Source organism: Balaenoptera musculus, chromosome 16 (genome assembly GCF_009873245.2).
Source record: "Balaenoptera musculus isolate JJ_BM4_2016_0621 chromosome 16, mBalMus1.pri.v3, whole genome shotgun sequence".
Lineage (NCBI taxonomy): Eukaryota > Metazoa > Chordata > Mammalia > Artiodactyla > Balaenopteridae > Balaenoptera > Balaenoptera musculus.
The window spans coordinates 6,516,294-6,535,995 of NC_045800.1; the positions used below are offsets into that span (position 1 = coordinate 6,516,294).

General features: G+C 43.9%; 1 protein-coding gene across 2 annotated transcripts in view; it reads left to right on the plus strand.

Annotated features, from left to right (window-relative positions):
- DHX32 (DEAH-box helicase 32 (putative)) overlaps nucleotides 1–19,702 on the plus strand; it is a 55,119-nt gene that overhangs the window by 34,656 nt on the left and 761 nt on the right. For both annotated transcript variants that reach the window (XM_036827792.1, XM_036827793.1), the window contains 7 exons: nucleotides 1,276–1,521; nucleotides 2,789–2,888; nucleotides 2,980–3,138; nucleotides 14,940–15,131; nucleotides 15,775–15,924; nucleotides 17,634–17,821; nucleotides 18,719–18,900. In XM_036827792.1, the coding sequence (XP_036683687.1) occupies nucleotides 1,276–1,521; nucleotides 2,789–2,888; nucleotides 2,980–3,138; nucleotides 14,940–15,131; nucleotides 15,775–15,924; nucleotides 17,634–17,821; nucleotides 18,719–18,900 (1,217 nt within the window). The remainder of the gene's footprint in view (nucleotides 1–1,275; nucleotides 1,522–2,788; nucleotides 2,889–2,979; nucleotides 3,139–14,939; nucleotides 15,132–15,774; nucleotides 15,925–17,633; nucleotides 17,822–18,718; nucleotides 18,901–19,702) is intronic.

Below are 19,702 nucleotides of genomic sequence, written 5' to 3' on the forward strand. Positions count from 1 at the left end.
AAGGCATCTTTTTTACTCAGATTTTTAGTGAAATCTAATGTATGTAATGAAGTGAAATGGGGCTTCTTCCATCTGGTAATGAGTTAGGCCCTTAAAAAAATAGAAATTTTGGAAAAAAATTTAAGAGGAGTAAGAATTACATTAAGTGACATCTTTTTTATATGAGGTCCTAAAAATCTGGTTGTGATTTGAGAAATAGAAAAGTACTGCAGGGCTTCCCTGGTGGCGCAGGGAAGAATCCGCCTGCCAATGCAAGGGACGCAGGTTCGAGCCCTGGCCCGGGAAGATCCCACATGCCGCAGAGCAGCTAAGCCCGTGGGCCACAACTACTGAGCCTGCACTCTAGAGCCCGCGAGCCACAACTACTGAGCCCACGTGCCACAACTACTGAAGCCCGCGTGCCTAGAGCCAGTGTTCCACAACAAGAGGCCACCGCAGTGAGAAGCCCGCTCACCGCAATGAAGAGTAACCCCCACTCGCCGCAACTAGAGAAAGCCCACGGGCAGCAACGGAGACCCAACGCAGCCAAAAATAAATAAATAAATAAATTAATTAATTAAAAAGTACTGTGTAAAATGTCTTGCTTTTTGAGCATTTTACACCAATATACTTACTTGTTTGTGGTTTTAGGGCACGTAATTTACTCTTTTATTCAGTATATTTGACAATGAAGCATTTTTAAAGAGTATTTCTAAATTCCTGAATCTTGCAAATATATAAATAGCAGTGAATATTTCCTGCCTGTTTCATTGCATTTCTGCTTTTTTTAAAGTGCTAATGGGTAATAATAGTTTTCAAGATGACCCAGATTAGAGACCCTGATTGTGGAATGTGTATGTATATATGCTTCTATTGGAAATCTAGAGATTGTTTTAGAATTCTTAGTTCTGCCACCATTAAAGCACAGTGATGCATCATCACTGATGTGAGAGTAACTTTTATTCACCTGTCATTGTTAATGGATATGAGAAATTGCACCAAGCTAGAAAAATAGCAGGATGAATGCATAAAGGCAAAGACAGTACATTTCACAAGAGGAGAGACATTTGGACTAAAAGTACTGAAATTATTTATAAATTATATTTAACTTTCCCAAAGACATGTTCTTAAGCAGTTATATCTCCTTTTCATATTTAACGATACCTATAGAAAATGACACAAGTATTTCTTTCCCTGTATACATTATGCAGCTTTTGCCTATAGTTTTATATAATTTGGAGAAAGTTGTTTGTAATGTACTTTATTCTCATGGATGATGTTATTCTTTTACTTTAGGATATTGAAAAAGCCTATGAAATTATCTGTCAAGAAGGATCTAACTTAAACCCAGATCTTGGAGAGCTGATAGTTGTTCCTTTGTATCCAAAAGAGAAATGTGCGTTGTTCAAGCCAAATGATGAAACAGAAAAGAGATGCCAAGTTTATCAGAGACGAGTGGTGTTAACGGCTAGCTCTGGAGAATCTTTGATCTGTAGCAACACAGTCAAATTTGTTATTGATGTCGGGGTGGAGAGAAGAAAGGTAATTATTGTTGAGGAGGTTAAATAGACTGCTGCTAATTGTCTTGGGCTCCTACCGTTTTACTGACCAGAAAATGAGGATGAACTATATGATCTGGGGATTTCTCTCTATTTGGCCATGTGTGCAAAGAACTATTGCATCCAGTAACAAAACTCTTGAGCACATGTAACTGCCTGTCATTAGCAGGTTGGTAGTCTGGAAACAAATTAAATTGGTTGAGGGGCCAGAGGAAAAAGTTTTAAGGAAAGACAACTACTAAAGCAAATTACTTGACTCCTAAACTGATCTTTTCTTCTATACATCCCTTGGGTATTTTTGGTAGCCCCTTTATCGAAGTAATTAGCATCTCCCCCCAGGTAATTTACTAGAAATTAGTTTCAAGTACCCTGAGTTTAATTTTCGCAAATTTTGGCTTTATAGTTGACATGATAAAATTCCATCCTAAATTTTTAAAAAATATCTGTATATTTTTAATCACTATCCTTAAATTAAAAATTAGGAAAAATGGAAATAGGATATCTCAAACTCTCAAAGACAGTGGGACTTCAGAAATCATAGCCTTTAAACTGAGAAGAATCTACCCAAGTATTGATCCATTTACCATTATTAGATGTTATGTAGCTTTTACCCCTCCAGGAAACTATGGGTCTCTTAAATATCCTTGTTTACTGTGACAGAGCAATTCCAGCCATTAGGAAGGTTCCCTTGGAACCAGTTTGGATTGATCTTATTGAATTAGTCCACCATTCAGAGAACCCAGGGTTATTACTTACCTTTAAACTACGCCTAAGAAAAATCACTGTTAGTGCCACCTGCAGTTTTTGTGTTAGCTGATAGGACTGGAAAAACCCAGCATATGTAATAAAGATGAGACCCCTGGGATCACAGCCAATTTGAATAGAACCTTGAGGAAATGCAGCACTGTCAGATGATCATCCTTTTCTCCACGTGGCACACGAGTGAATATCTGTCATCATTCAGCAGTATAGCGCTTTGAGAAGTGGCATTTGTATTTCAGCAGATGATACAGAGCTCCCATATTTATTGAAACTACAATGAAAGCAGACAACCCTTAAATCCATTTATCAAAGCTCTTGCAGTTCCCATCTCAAGGCAAGTGAAACAATAATAAATATTGTACAAAAGAAATGAGTCAGTAGCAGAGCATTTCGTGAAGTAAAGTGTGCAAACAGCAGTCACTTCAGGGCCAGCGAGCCTGCTAAATCTTGAGTGAGGTGATGCTTAAGATGCTGTCTTTCGTTTAAAGGTGTACAACCCTAGAATAAGAGCAAACTCACTCGTCATGCAGCCCATCAGCCAGAGCCAAGCAGAGATACGCAAGCAGATTCTCGGTTCATCTTCTTCAGGTAGCACTGCAGACCCCAAAACCAACTCACGTAAGTTCCTGTCCGGAGGCAACACAGAAGCATTAAAACCGTTTTCCTTGGTTTCTTCTAGGAAAACTTTTCTGTCTGTACTCTGAAGAATTTGCCTCCGAAGACATGCGGCCACTTAAGCCGGCGGAAATGCAGGAAGCCAACCTAACCAGCATGGTGCTTTTTATGAAGAGAATCGACATCGCGGGCTTAGGCCACTGTGACTTCGTGAACAGACCAGGTAGCCGTGTGCCCGCGGGTCAGCAGGCGCCTGGCTGGGCCTTACCCTCGTACCTCTTGCCCGTCCCCAGTCCTAAGAGCAGTGGCCCTTGGTGGTGCAAGCAAGCCCGGGGCTTTGGTTTGTCCTGAAGCATTTTCCCCACTAGAGGTAAACATTCTCTAAAGTAATTTTTAAAATTTAAAAAAAAAAGCTACCCTCTAGGAAATATCTATTCTGACATTGGAAAAGTGTCTGCCCTTGGCCACTGGAACATAGGGAGATGGGGCCAGGCCAGTAGAAACCCGGGGGGGTGGGGGATAGTGGACTAAGGGGGTGAAAGGCCGAACTGAACAGAGGAGGATTCTTGGCAGCGTTAGTGGTTCTTGGTGGGAAAACTTGTAGGCAAATGCCCTTCCTCGTGAATCGTACCGTCACCTGGGGAAAACCCACTCGAAGTTCACGCCTTTGTAATTAAGGGTAAATGGAGATACAGAGGGGGTACGGTTGTTAAGCATAAGACTGAGGCCTTAGAATTACAGTCTGAGCGTCCGTCTCCTGGGGAGCTCCCCCCTGCCGTCCAGTTCACTGAGGAGGGCCCTCTACCATGGGAGGGGTGCTGGCGTCCTCCCCGCTAGTGTCAGACCCGGCTGGGACCTGGGCTGCTCCCGCGGGAACCACCAGGGATCCTGGACAGAAGGCTGAGGAAGCTTCAGGGCAGGCGCTCCTCCCTCCTCCCGTGTGGCGAGGCTGCCAGCGCGGCAGCTGAGCTTCCCTGCAACCGAGTGGGTGCTCGAGTCCCTGTACAAAGGTTTCTGGTTTAAGTACTGATGGCCCTTCAGTTGATGTTTAGCTTTCACTCGTGCATTAATAAAAGAAAACATCCTTAATTCTTTCCACACGTTAGGCCCATGGTTAAAATTTTCACTGTGTTTTCTCAAAGGGGGTGATTGGCAGCGTATTAATCTTAGCGTTAGGATATTCATGGCATTTATCAAATTTGCACGAGAGAGCAGCCAGCCAAAAGACCTTGTAAGCAGAGTGGACTCAAAATGGAAGCTGAGGAATTTCTACTGTTTTGCCGTACTTTGTCTCAGCTCCTATATTTTTCAGTCATTTTGTCCAGTGGTGCCATTAGGATTACAAGCACTTGAGAAATATAGGTTATATTAGAGTTACTCTTTCTCAAGTATTTCTTAAAATAGCGCATAGAATTTGGAGTAGGTTAAGTAAGAGGAGGGCCCCCTAAGAAAGCTAACCTTTGACGTGAAAAGGTAGGAGAGAAAATAGAGTGTGGAGGAGACAGTTTCTCATTACAAGAAGAGCAGCCAAGGGGATGGTCCAAGACTCCAACCCTGGATGGTCCTGAGGGGCAGTGTCAGGGCCTCACCTAGAGGTCGCGATGCGAGTCCTCCCCTAGAACCGCAGGGAGTTTTATATTGAAACTCTCCCAGCAAACACTTTGGAAAATCAGTTACTTTGGGAAACTCTTTGGAATCTAACGTTCTGGACAGACTCTTCCCTAAAGGAGCAGTGGAATCTCTAGGAGGAAAGGGTCCAGGTGAGCTCCTATCTCGTCTAAGATTGATCTCCTTCCTCTGGAGCCCTCTCCTCCCTTGGCGCTGTCTGTTCTTGCAGGAAAAGGCTTGCTGTTCTCCAGCGGAAGCTCAGAGGCATGCGGGAAAGAGAGGTCTAAATCGAATGCATGTCAAGAAGGCCTTGGCATTTAGGTTCCTGGGGAGATTAGCACATCGCCTGGAGAACCGCCAAGTAGTCCCAGCCGGACGCCCGCCTCTGAGGATGCTAGCCAGCTTGGCTTCAGTAGAGCGTCCCCACCCGAGAGAAGGTCCCAGAAAAGGCCCGGCCCCTTCCTAACTAGCTGCAAGGATGAATATGCTAGTGATAAATATACCTGGAGGGAGTAGCTTGGAGGAAAGAAACAGTCATAGGATGTGATGTAAGGTGGTAAAGTATCTGTAGCAAACTCAGGCTGAGTGCATTTTTCTTTGATAGCAATGGCCAGAGTGACAGGACTGTGGCAAGTTAGAAAGGGTGTAGGCAGGGGCCTGGGGGGGAGCGGAGGGGGCGGGGAGGGCTGGGGCCCCGGGATGGGGGGCCGGGGGCGGAGTGATGCGGCCCAGAAAGGCTGGGAAACACCGGCTGCAGGATTCCTTTAGCTGTGATCCCTTAACTCTCAAGTAGTGAAGCCACTCTGCTCCTGGCTTTCACTCTGGTCCCGGCTTTCACTCTGGTCCCTGAGAAAAAATGAGTCTAGAAGGTGAGGGTGTGTCACTTGCATCCATTTCTCCCGACTTTCACCGCTGACCCCAGGGCTTCTGTCGTTGGCCGGCCAGTCACCACTCCAGAGACCACCCCCTGAAGAAACAGGTTTCATTTTTGAAAACTGCTCGCCTCTTAAGCCCAAGAACCACCACGTGTTGATTGCCTGGACATCTTCTTGTCGTGATAGTCACTGTTTGGTGGGCTCTAGCATGAAGAGAGAAGAAGAGCAGGCCTCGTAACAGCGAAGATTTTCAAAAGCAAACGGCAAACCACAGCCGTGCAGAGGAATTCCCATGTCTCTCAGTGGTCACCTCTGCTGCTCACTCCACGGGGCTTAGAGCTGATAACGGGGGACAGAAGGGTGAGGGTGACAATTTATTTTTGTCCCCTGACAGTACACACATAACTGTTTTCTGCTGTGCTTGGGGAAACGTAACTGTGGATTAACTCTGACTTATCATTTTGAAAGAGAAAAAAAAAGATGATGCTTGCAGCTGCCGCACGTAGCTCCTCTTGTGAATGAAATACGCAGATGCAGCGGACCTGCCGCCCTTGTCGGGACTCGCGTAACATGAGGATAGAGGGTCTGCCCTCTTGTATCGTGGGGGTTATTGAGAGGTTCAAATGAGATTATTTATGCAGAAGTGCTCTGTGTACCGTGTAGGGTAGGAGGTGGGCACGTGCCAGCTTTTGTGAGCATGTCCTTGTGAAATTAAGCGAAAGAGAGGCCTTTCCTTTCTCTCCCCTTCAGAGCCAAACTCTTAACCCTATTCCCTAAAAGTCCCGAGACTACTGAGAATCTACACCGTCCAACCAGCACCGTCTCGATTCTTCCGTTTCTCCCCTGTGTGGGCTCTTTACTTCCGTGCACACAGTGCCCAAGCTCCAGTCCTAAAACCCACCGGGCCAGAAACCTCATCTTCTGCCTCCGCCCTGTCCAGCTGTCACTCTCTTTCTCCATGTCCATCTGCACATGTGTACGTGTGTGTAATTCACATGTGTACGAGGCACACGGCAAGCCTTGTGTGAGCCCAGCTATCCTTCCCCGGGCCAGCTTCGTCCCTGCCTTTTCTAAGTCCCAGTGGCACTTTGATACACTCTTCCTTTGTGACAGAATTTCTGACGTATAGAGTTCTTCTGGGTGCCAGTGCCAGTAACGCCACTCAGACTGGCATAAGCCAAAGTGCGTTGTGATAAGGAACTTGGGGTGTCTTATGAAATCCAAGACGAGAATGTGGCAGTGCCTCAGGGACACCTAAGGACAGAGGCTTGAACAGCACTGGTACTCAGCTTCTCGTCTCTGTCTCTTGGTTCTTCTCTCTCCTGCTGAGTGCCTGAGTAAATGTCCCCGTGACGGGGAGGGGAACAGCCTGTGATTCCTGCTATGTGACATCTAAAATGTTGGCAGACTTTTCAAGGCCATAGGAAAGATGCCGTGTGAGGCCGTTGGTTCTGGAAATGACACAGCAGAGCCTTGCACTCCTCATCTGACCTGCACTCTTGCTTAGAATCAGCACTGGGTCAGTCCCTCCCTCAGGCTGGTGGACTTAACCCTTGTTCCAGATTAATGGCCTCTTTGTTTGTGAGCAGCCTTTCTGCAGATACCGTGGCAGGAAAACGCAGATTCAGTATTGGAGCCTGGCATTTGGGGTTCCATGGAAAAAGGGCACCGTAACGAAATAGTGTGATAATAGCCCTTCAAGTTACTTTGAGTGATGGCAGTGGGGGAGGTGTGTGACCTTGTAGTGAGCTATCCTACAGGGAATACGGCTGCCATTGGCAATAGAACTTAATAAAAATGATGATTTGTCCATATTGAAATTGCCTTTGGAATAAAGCAGTGTGATTTTGCACTGCTGTAAAGAAGAGGCCTCGCACTGAAACATTTATATTCCATTTGTTAGCATTATTTACCATGGATTACACTTAAATAGCACTGCCATAAAGAACCCTCATCTAAACCCTTCTGCTTTTATCTAAGACAATTTTATGGGCCATACTGGGGAGATGTCTTAAAATGTAGAATGTAATATTAGCAAATCCTATTCGGTTATTTATTATTATTCCTTCACCTGTATAATCTGCATTCATTAACTTGTTCTTTCTAATATAATGAAACCCCAAGAACTTCCTCTCTTTTTCTGGTGTTCGGACCGAGAGCCGAATCATGAAGTTATGTCCGTTAGTAACTCTGTGTGCAGCCAACTCAACTCCAGGACATAAAAATGAGAAGTAGGTGCCCTTTGGGGACAGAGGCTGGCTGTTAAGCCAGATGCGATTACAGGGACAGTTGCCAGAGATCCTGTAACTTACAATGCAGCAGCTTTGCTGATTTATGGAAATCGGTTTCTACACAACTTTCAGTAATTAACTTTGTGCTCCCAGTGCCCTCCTACTCTGTTTAATCTGAGATGCTTATTTCTGCTGCTGCTTCTTGCACCTTCTCTGGCATGTCAGCTGTTACTTTTTTTTTTTTCCCCCAATCTTATGCTCAGTTAAGGTTTTCTATTGTGCTGTTTGTTGAACAGAAATCCTTAATTTTTTTTTTAATTTTTGAATTTTATTTTATTTTTTTTGTATACTGCACGTTCTTATTAGTCATCAATTTTATACACATCAGTGTATACATGTCAATCCCAATCGCCCAATTCAGCACACCACCACCCCACCCCACCGCGGCTTTCCCCCCTTAGTGTCCATACGTTTGTTCTCTACATCTGTGTCTCAACCTCTGCCCTGCAAACTGGCTCATCTGTACCATTTTTCTAGGTTCCACATACATGCGTTAATATACGATATTTGTTTTTCTCTTTCTGACTTACTTCACTCTGTATGACAGTCTCTAGATCCATCCACGTCTCAACAAACGACCCAATTTCCTTCCTTTTTATGGCTGAGTAATATTCCATTGTATATATGTACCACATCTTCTTTATCCATTCGTCTGTTGATGGGCATTTAGGTTGCTTCCATGACCTGGCTATGGTAAATAGTGCTGCAATGAACATTGGGGTGCATGTGTCTTTTTGAATTATGGTTTTCTCTGGGTATATGCCCAGTAGTAGGATGGCTGTGTCATATGGTAATTCTATTTTTAACTTTTTAAGGAACCTCCATACTGTTCTTCATAGTGGCTGTATCAATTTACATTCCCACCAACAGTGCAAGAGGGTTCCCTTTTCTCCATACCTTCTCCAGCATTTGTTGTTTGTAGATTTTCTGATGATGCCTGTTCTAAATGGTGTGAGGTGATACCTCACTGTAGTTTTGATTTGCATTTCTCTACTAAGTAGTGATGTTGAGCAGCTTTTCATGTGCTTCTTGGCCATCTCTATGTCTTCTTTGGAGAAATGTCTATTTAGGTCTTCTGCCCATTTTTGGATTGGGTTGTTTGTTTCTTTAATATTGAGCTGCATGTGCTGTTTATATATCTTGGAGATTAATCCTTTGTCCATTGATTTGTTTGCAAATATTTTCTCCCATTCTGAGGGTTGTCTTTTCATCTTGTTTATGGTTTTCTTTGCTGTGCAAAAGCTTTGAAGTTTCATTAGGTCCCATTTGTTTATTTTTGTTTTTATTTCCATTACTCTAGGAGGTGGATCAAAAAAGATCTTGCTGTGATTTATGTCAAAGAGTGTTCTTCCTATGTTTTCCTCTAAGAGTTTTATAGTGTCCAGTCTTATATTTAGGTCTCTAATCCATTTTGAGTTTATTTTTGTGTATGGTGTTAGGGAGTGTTCTAATTTCATTCTTTTACATGTAGCAGTCCAGTTTTCCCAGCACCACTTATTGAAGAGACTGTCTTTTCTCCATTATGTATCCTTGCCTCCTTTGTCATAGATTAGTTGACCATAGGTGCGTGGGTTTATCTCTGGGCTTTCTATCTTGTTCCATTGATCTATGTTTCTGTTTTTGTGCCAGTACCATATTGTCTTGATTACTGTAGCTTTGTAGTATAGCCTGAAGTCAGGGAGTCTGATTCCTCCAGCTCCGTTTTTTTTCCCTCAAGACTGCTTTGGCTATTCGGGGTCTTTTGTGTCTCCATACAAATTTTAAGATGATTTGTTCTAGTTCCGTAAAAAATGCCATTGGTAATTTGATAGGGATTGCATTGAATCTGTAGATTGCTTTGGGTAGTATAGTCATTTTCACAATATTGATTCTTCCAATCCAAGAACATGGTATATCTTTCCATCTGTTGGTATCATCTTTAATTTGTTTCATCAGTGTCTTATAGTTTTCTGCATACAGGTCTATTGTCTCCCTAGGTAGATTTATTCCTAGGTATTTTATTCTTTTTGTTGCAGTGGTAAATGGGAGTGTTTCCTTAATTTCTCTTTCAGATTTTTCATCATTAGTGTATAGGAATGCAAGAGATTTCTGTGCATTAATTTTGTATCCTGCAACTTTACCAAATTCATTGATTAGCTCTAGTAGTTTTCTGGTGGCATTTTTAGGATTCTCTATGTATAGTGTCATGTCATCTGCAAACAGGGACAGTTTTACTTCTTCTTTTCCAATTTGTATTCCTTTTATTTTTCTTCTCTGATTGCCATGGCTAGGACTTCCAAAACTATGTTGAATAATAGTGGTGAGAGTGGACATCCTTGTCTCGTTCCTGATCTTAGAGGAAATGCTTTCAGTTTTTCACCATTGAGAATGATGTTTGCTGTGGGTTTGTCATATATGGCCTTTATTATGTTGAGGTAGGTTCCCTCTATGCCCACTTTCTAGAGAGTTTTTATCATAAATAGGTGTTGAATTTTGTCAAAAGCTTTTTCTGCATCTATTGAGATGATCATATAGTTTTTATTCTTCAATTTGTTATTATGGTGTATCACATTGATTGATTTGCGTATATTGAAGAATCCTTGCATCCCTGGGATAAATCCCACTTGATCATGGTGTATGATCCTTTTAATGTGTTGTTGGATTCTGCTTGCTAGTATTTTGTTGAGGATTTTTGCATCTATATTCATCAGTGATATTGGTTTGTAATTTTCTTTTTATGTAGTCTCTTTGTCTGGTTTTGGTATCAGGGTGCTGGTGGCCTCATAGAATGAGTTTGGGAGTGTTCCTTCCTCTGCAATATTTTGGAAGAGTTTGAGAAGGATGGGTGTTAGCTCTTCTCTAAATGTTTGATAGAATTCGCCTGTGAAGCCATCTGGTCCTGGACTTCTGTTTGCTGGAAGATTTTTAATCACAGTTTCAATTTCATTACTTGTGATTGGTCTGTTCATATATTCTATTTCTTCCTGGTTCAGTCTTGGAAGGTTATACCTTTCTAAGAATTTGTCCATTTCTTCCAGGTTGTCCATTTTATTGGCATAGAGTTGCTTGTAGTAGTCTCTTAGGATGCTTTGTATTTCTGCGGTGTCTGTTGTAACTTCTCCTTTTTCATTTCTAATTTTATTGATTTGAGTCCTCTCCCTCTTTTTCTTGATGAGTCTGGCTAATGGTTTATCAATTTTGTTTACCTTCTCAAAGAACCAGCTTTTAGTTTTATTGATCTTTGCTATTGTTTTCTTTGTTTCTATTTCATTTATTTCTGCTGTGATCTTTTTTATTATTTTCCTTCTGCTAACTTTGGGTTTTGTTTGTTCTTCTTTCTCTAGTCCCTTTAGGTGTAAGGTTAGATTGTTTATTTGAGATTTTTCTTGTTTCTTGAGGTAGGCTGGTATAGCTATAAACTTCCCTCTTAGAACTGCTTTTGCTGCATCCCATAGGTTTTGGATCATCGTGTTTTCATTGTCATTTTTCTCTAGGTATTTTTTGATTTCCTCTTTGATTTCTTCAGTGATCTCTTGGTTATTTAGTAACGTATTGTTTAGCCTCCATGTGTTTGTGTTTTTTACGGGGTTTTTTCCATGTAATTGATTTCTTATCTCATAGCATTGTGGTCGGAAGAGATGCTTGATATGATTTCAATTTTCTTAAATTTACTGAGGCTTGATTTCTGACCCAAGATGTGATCTATCCTGGAGAATGTTCCGTGCGCACTTGAGAAGAACGTGTAATCTGCTGTTTTTGGATGGAATGTCCTATAAATATCAATTAAATCTATCTGGTCTATTGTGTCATTTAAAGCTTCTGTTTCCTTATTAATTTTCTGTCTGGATGATCTGCCCATTGGTGTAAGTGAGGTGTTAAAGCCCCCCACTATTACTGTGTTACTGTCAATTTCCTCTTTTATAGCTGTTAGCATTCGCCTTATGTATGGAGGTGCTCCTATGTTGGGTGCATATATATTTATAATTGTTATATCTTCTTCATGGATTGATCCCTTGATCATTATGTAGTGTCCCTCCTTGTCTCTTGTAACATTCTTTATTTTAAAGTCTATTTTATCTGATATGAGTATTGCTACTCCAGCTTTCTTTTGATTTCCATTTGCATGGAATATCTTTTACCATCCCCTCACTTTCAGTCTGTATCTGTCCCTAGGTCTGAAGTGGGTCTCTTGTAGACAGCATATAGATGGGTCTTGTTTTTGTATCCATTCAGCGAGACTGTGTGTTTTGGTTGGAGCATTTAATCCATTCACATTTAAGGTAATTATCAATATGTATGTTCCTATTACCATTTTCTTAATTGTTTCGGGTTTGTTTTTGTAGTTCCTTTTCTCCTCTTGTGTTTCCCACTCAAACAAGTTCCTTTAGCATTTGTTGTAGAGCTGGTTTGGTGGAGCTGAATTCTCTTAGCTTTTGTGTGTCTGTAAAGCTTTCGATTTCTCTGTCGAATCTGAATGAGATCCTTACCGGGTAGAGTAATCTTGGTTGTAAGTTCTTCCCTTTCATCACTTTAAGTATATCATGCCACTCCTTTCTGGCTTGTAGAGTTTCTGCTGAGAAATCAGCTGTTAACCTTATGGGAGTTCCCTTGTATGTTATTTGTCGTTTTTCCCTTGCTGCTTTCAATAATTTTTCTTTGTCTTTAATTTTTGCCAATTTGATTACTATGTGTCTCAGCGTGTTTCTCCTTGGGTTTATCCTATATGGGACTCGCTGCGCTTCCTGGACTTGGGTCGCTATTTCCTTTCCCATGTTAGGGAAGTTTTTGACTATAATCTCTTCAAATATTTTCTCTGGTCCTTTCTCTCTCTCTTCTCCTTCTGGGACCCCTATAATGCGAATGTTGTTGTGTTTAATGTTGTTGCAGAGGTCTCTTAGGCTATCTTCATTTCTTTTCATTCTTTTTTCTTTGTTCTGCGGCAGTGAACTACACCATTCTGTCTTCCAGGTCACTTATCTGTTCTTCTGCCTCAGTTATTCTGCTATTGATTCCCTCTAATGTAGTTTTCATTTCAGTTATTGCATCGTTCATCTCTGTTTGTTTGTTCTTTAATTCTTCTAGGTCTTTGTTAAACATTTCTTGCATCTTCTCAATCTTTGCCTCCATTCTTTTTCCGAGGTCCTAGATCATCTTCACTATCATTATTCTGAATTCTTTTTCTGGAAGGTTGCCTGTCTCCACTTCATTTAGTTGTTTTTCTGGGGTTTTATCTTGTTCCTTCCTCTGGTACATAGCCCTCTGCCTTTTCATCTTGTCTGTCTTTCTGTGAATGTGGTTTTTGTTCCACAGGCTGCAGGATTGTAGTTCTTGCTTCTGCTGTCTGCCCTCTGGTGGATGAGGCCATCTCTGTTACGTTTGATTTCATGGCTCACTGATGGCTCGGACTTTTTTTCTAAATAGCCCGTCTGTTTACTTCCTGGGACTGTGATTTCTCAAGGTCTCATCCTTGCCCCAGGGTCTCCAAATGAACAAGGAGTCCACCAGTGCTCCTGGCTAGTGCCCTGGAGAGGCCAAGGGGTCAGAATCCAAGAACAGAATCCCCTGAGGCCGTGCTCTTCTCAGTTTTAAATCTTGATGAAAGAAACCAAAAACAGGGACGTTCAGCTTCTTTTCTCCCAGGTGGGGTGAAAGCCACGCCCGAGTCCTCTAGCAGATGCCTGGGTTCTCTGCAGGCTTGCTCATAGCCCCCCTCAGCCCAACACTTACTTGCTTTCCCAGTAACTGATCTTTCACTGGCAAATCACGTGGCAGAGGTGGAGGCCAGGCCCATTCCACGCTCTCTCCTCCGGCAGGAGGCCTGGGGATGCAAGGAGCTGCGTGCAGCACCGGGGGTCCTTACCCAGCCCGCAGCGGGGGTCTCTCCCAGTGTTCCCAGGTCTCTTGATAGGAATGGGGGGACTTTATCAAATCTGAATTTGGGACTGGCTTTTGAGTTACACAGTTTGCTTGAAATTTTGACAAATAGCTTAGTGGTCAAAGTTTGGGCAGCAAATAAGTAAATTTGTACTGTTCATTACCTTGAACTCCCAGCTACAAGGAGGTTAAACTGCTTCTCAGGTCCCCACAGGCTCTGTCTCCCGCCTGCCAGGAACATGTTGGAAGTGAGACAAGTGAAAGCCGTTGAGTAGCTCATAAATCCTTCCGTTTCTTGGGTAGAACAATCCAGCAGCTTCATGCTGTGTGATTTGCTTCTTTGTGAGGCCTGGTGAAAAACACATGTATTCATTTTAATGTGACTTTATTTTGCAAGGACAAGGAGAATACCTCACTTTGAATAAATGGATTTATCTTGGTAGGTGGATATTAAGCATATATAATAAAACTACACCATTATTGATGTCATATAAACTTATAAGGGAAATAAAGGGATGGGGAAAATTAGCCTTTGGTCCTTACTTGTACTGGCAAATAGCTCTTTCAACATCCTTGTCTACCATTTCTGTCATCTGGGTCAGTTTCAATTGATTCGTTTTTCTCTTTATTATGGGATTATATTTTCCTGCTTTTCATGCCTCATAATATTTGTTGGATGCTAGACATTGTACATTTTACTGGGTTGGATACTGGATATTTTGTATTCCTGTAAATATTCTTGAGCTTTGTCTTGGGATGCAGAGTGATCCTTTCAGGTCTTGACTTTAGGATTAGTTAGGTGGCACTGGAACAGTGTACATGTGGGGTGTAGTTATTCTGTGTTTCCCCCCCAGAGTCCCATGAATCATGAGGCTTTCCAGCCTGGCTGGTGGGAACGGGCATATATCTAGATCCCATGTGAGCACCAGGCACTGACCCTCTGCTGCTCTGGATGGTTCCTTCTCTGGCCTGGAGTGGAGTGAATGGGCCCTGCTGACTGACTGAGGGGCTCTCGTACATCCTCTGAGTCCTCGCTCTAGAGCTCTCTCCTCTCAGGAGGTCCGACCTGCAGGCTCTGGCCACCTTAGTCTCCCTGGACCCTCAGCACCCTCTCCATAACTCGGGGAGTCTGGCAGCTCCCCTTGGGTCCCCTCCCAGCACCACAGCCTGGAAACTCTCTCAAGGCAGTAAGCTGGGCAGTGCTCAGGCTTACCTCTTGAGGTGTCCCCCTCCCAGGAATCACTGTCCTTCGTTGCCTGATGTTCTTTGTCTTGTGAACTCTTGTTTCGTATATTTTGTTCATTGTTTGGTTGTTTTGTGTGGGAGGGAAAATCCAGTACCTGTTACTCCATCTTGGTTGTATGAGACTTTCTAATTATTAATTTTGTCTTCCCTAGCACCGGAAAGTTTGATGCAGGCTTTGGAAGACTTAGATTATCTGGCAGCGCTGGACAATGATGGAAATCTTTCCGAATTTGGAATCATCATGTCAGAGTTTCCTCTTGATCCACAACTCTCCAAGTCTATCTTAGCATCCTGTGAATTTGACTGTGTAGATGAAATGCTAACAATCGCTGCCATGGTAACAGGTATTCCTTCGACGGCTCTTTTGTACTGTGTATCTGCAGCAGGTATAGATTTAAATGAGATCCATTTGAAATGATAATGAAATATTTTAGTAGTTTAAAAATGTAGAAAATTATAAGAATTGCCTTAATATGAAAAAATCTAAATAAAAACCCAGTGAATTTCTTAAATCAGACAGGTGAAAGCATACCAAGTTCGCTTTTGCTGAAGTAATCGGTACAGATCAAGAAAAATGTGTCACATGTGCGTGTTTTTTATTTCCTACAACCTCATTCATCTTGGTTTATAGGTTTTAATTGATTCTTTTACTGGCAGGACAAACCAAAGGCTATGCTGCATTAGGACCTGAGTTCTAATCCTGTCCCTGGACCGGGGGCTGTAATATTTACAAGCAGCGTGTCCGCTGTGCTGAGCAGACCTGAGAAAAGCTAACACACAAGAGCAAGGAGAAGCACAAGATGACAGCCCACCCTACAGTTCTCTGATTTCTAAGTAAACAGGATAGCATGTTATTCACAGAGTAAGACAGGAGCAGGGCCACAAACAGCAGTGAGCCCCCATCCGTTCCCCCCGCAGCCTGTCGTGCTAAAGGGCTAAAGGGCACATCTCATTATTGCTGACCTTCTTACCTTTTGCATCTTAAAGCTCCTAATTGCTTTTCGCATCTGCCCCGGGGAGCAGAGGAGGCCGCCTTGTCTTGTTGGAAGAAGTTCTTACATCCTGAAGGAGATCACTTCACCCTCATCAACATTTACAAGGCCTACCAGGACATGGCTCTGAATTCCACCAGCGAACGTAAGTGAATGCTTGGCCTTCTCAGAAATTACCTCCGAATTCCACCTTTCCTTCCCCAGACAAAGCTGGGTTGTTATTCGTCCAACACCCTTTCTTTCCAGCCCCCTTGGTCATTTGAGTGGGATGGCGCTTGAGGCCCTCAGGCACCCACAGGTGAGCAGTAGAGACACGCCTCCTGCTTCCACAGAGGGAGGGCGGCCCTGTATCCACGGACCCGGCACCCAGCCCGGCAGCCTTCAGAGCGAGCTCGCTGGGGACACAGGGACGGGGGACACAGACTTGCACAGCGCAGCTCCTGTCCTCTCGGGTCCAGGGAGGAAGGAAAGGAACTGCCATCCCTAGGTGCCCACCGGCCAGAGCTGTGCTTTGTGCCTTTCATAACGTGGCACGCTCACTACTGGATGGAGAGAGAATATGGAGCATTCAAAACGAAACAAACAAAACCCCCAGCTCCGGGTAATAGTAACGAATAGGCTGATGAGCTGAGGGAGGCTGGAGCCTGGCCGAGGAGCGGGGCGGGGAGGGCGTGCAGGGGAGTAGAGTGGCCGGGCGCAGAGCTGCGGCAGAAGTCCTGGGTGCGTCTCAACCGCGGTGGGTATGTTCCCGTTCCCAGTGGTGAGGGGACGGAAAACGCCTGCACGTGAAACTCCTGTGCTGGGCCTTAAAGACAGGAAGGGGGTCTCCAGGGGCAGATGGGGCAAAGCAGTGAGGCGGACACAGCCGGAGGGGAGCTCCCTTCCTACCAGGAGGATTGTTCTCACCTTTGTTCTCCACGATGCTGCTTTTACCTCCTTTGCTCCAGCAGATGGTGTGAAAAATGTTTAAAGTGACGTGAAAAGTATGACAGCAGTCAGAGTGGCAGAGCAGGGAGTTAGTTTTTCAAAGCCGAGCAGAAAAAGTTGTCAGTGGAGCCAGAAAGTACATGAGAGCCTTGGCATCTTTGGAGGGCAAGCCGGTGGCGGTCGTCGTTGGAGCAAGTGCACGCACTCCTGTGGCTCCAGACGGGCCTGAGTGAGTGGACGGGAAGGACCGACGGAGGCCTGCGGCCCGCTGCGCCGAGGCCACGTGTGCTCCCAGGCCACGGCAAAACTCTGGGTCCAGCTAATCACAGACGGCAAGGAGGAATAGCTTCACACTGATCCAGGGGACTGAATTTCGATACAGAATTTGCAGCTAGGGTAGGCGAGCTTAACTGTGACACCATTAATTCCCACATCAGCCTAGTAGTAATCCTTTTCCTATAATTAAGTAAAGTACGTGAGATATTTTCATGGATCAGAGCTATCTGTACTGTAAGCTTTTCCCTCCTTCTTTGATTGAATGTCGTGGGCACGTACATCCTCGCCGTACGCACACTGGACGAAATGTTGATCTTGAGACAGTCTCCTCTGCCCCTTATGAGCCAGATGAGGGTGCTATAGTATTGGTCAGCACTAGGGACCTGCACTTTACAGTTGGTGGGCTCGTGGAGTCCCCCGCAGCCACTGCAGGTCCTGCCAGCCGGCACCCTCTCCCTTCCCAGCAGTGCCAGGGACAGCCACCCCCGCGGCCACCGGAGGTCCCCGTCCTTGCTGCCTCCCTCCCACTCACTCACGTGACAACCTTGTTAGGAGAGGACACAGAGAGACGCAGAGGCCGAGCGCCTTCCCGCCTGGGCTCTCTCAGTTATGACAAGTCATTTCTAAATAGTTTTGTTCGTTCCTTCCTAGACTGTGTTGAAAAGTGGTGTCACGATTACTTCCTCAACTGCTCTGCACTCAGGATGGCAGATGTTATCCGAGCCGAACTCTTAGAAATCATCAAGCGAATCGAGCTTCCTTACACAGAACCTGCTTTTGGCTCAAAGGAAAACACTCTGAACATAAGGAAAGCTCTTCTCTCTGGTTATTTCATGCAGGTAAGAATGGATAAGGCCACACCTGTAGTGTGCGCTTTACAAAATTTCACATATTCAGGACATCCTGTCAGAAACCTCCCACTTAGGATGATTATTGTATTGATGTTAACTTTAAAATAAAACTAAAAACCCTTCTATGTTATTAAAGATTTGGTATTTAAATACACTTCCCCTCAGGGGAATGGAGGACTAAGCTAGAACATTCTCTCTGTCCAGAAGACCTTTTCCATCACAGAGGAGTTGTTACAACACTCCGGCTGAACAGTTACAGCCCCGCATCTCACCTGTTTGCTCCCAGGTACCTGGTGATGTAATTAATGCCCACCAAGAAGTAAAGGCAACAGCCCATTTGTTTCTTTCCCAGCGTGGAGGTTGACTAACGTAGCGCCTCTAAACTAAAGCACATTACAGAATAAGTATGCACCACCTAAACTCTAAAGCACTCTTAATGGAGAAAAAGGACATTTTAGCATGGATTTCCTCATCTGTATGGAAGAAGTAAGGTTACCTGCATCACAGGGTTATCATGAGGATTAAATGAGCTTAAACGTCAAGTGTAAAGCACTGGACGTTTGCAAGCGTGGTGCATAATGTGACAGGGAACGTGCTAGCTTTATTTCTTGACCAAAACATTCACCTCTGTAGCTGCACTATTTTGGCATGCTGCCCTGAAATTGATGAAATTAGTTAACATTATCATCATCACTGGCTCCAAGTTTTGAGCAAAACATGTTTATGTCTTATTTTCTATATCTGAAACTAGAAAACATGGGCAGCAAATTTGTAGTTTTAACTATTCTGTATGAAGTATTTTGGAATTTTTAAAACAAAATATTTTTGTGTATCGATCTCCGTATTAATACAAAATCCTTTTTTCTTTAAAACGCTGCCTTTTAGATTGCTCGGGATGTTGATGGGTCAGGCAATTACTTAATGCTGACGCACAAGCAAGTTGCACAGCTGCATCCCCTTTCTTGTTACTCTGTCACCAAGAAGATGCCAGAGTGGGTTCTCTTCCATAAATTCAGCATATCTGACAACAACTACATCAGGATCGCCTCAGAAATCTCTCCTGAGCTGTAAGTTTAACGGAGAAAAAGGGGGTTTCTTGGAATTCATACATGAAGAGCAAATGACAAATTTGGTTTTTCTTACATTTTCAATATAAGTTTATACTGCTACCAATCTAAATTATGTTGACAGTACCTACTAAAGGCAGGTCTCCATAGATGACTAAGGAATGTTCACGCCTCTGAGATTACAGCATAAAGAGAGAACACAGTATAGAAATGTACAGCAAAGCGCGATGCACCTTAAGAGGAACAGGGCTAGCAGGTGCAGACCTTGAGGAGCGTGGCAACCTCTCAGAACAGACAGGCCACTGAGACTGGAGCAAGTGGGGAAGAGAAGGGGTGGAGGCGAGGTTGAAGACAGGCAGGTAGCAGAGGTGTAGGGCTTACGGGCCACATAAAGAGTTTGGAGTTGATCCTAAGTGCAGTACAAAGCAATTGGAAAGTTCTAAGCAAGGGTAACCTCTTCTCCGTATATTTTAAAGATCCCTCTGGCTGCTAAGTGAATGGGCTATAGGGGCAGCAGTGAGAATGGAGACTAGCCTCAGAGGCTGCTGCAGATGCTAGACCCACTGTGAAGGTACCACTACCACTTGGGCAGTGTGATGTTCTAGGCAGGAACCAGGAGTAACTACAGGTGTGTCCAGCTTCAGCAAATGGATATGGTATGGTACTAGTAAGAGACACAAAGATACTCCCTCTTATGCACCCAGAGTTCTCCCAAGCATCTGATCTGATCTGTTGCAAAATTGTGATGGGCCTTGGGGGAAGTACCCGTTCCCCTCGGTGGTGGTGGGGGGGGTATCACTTC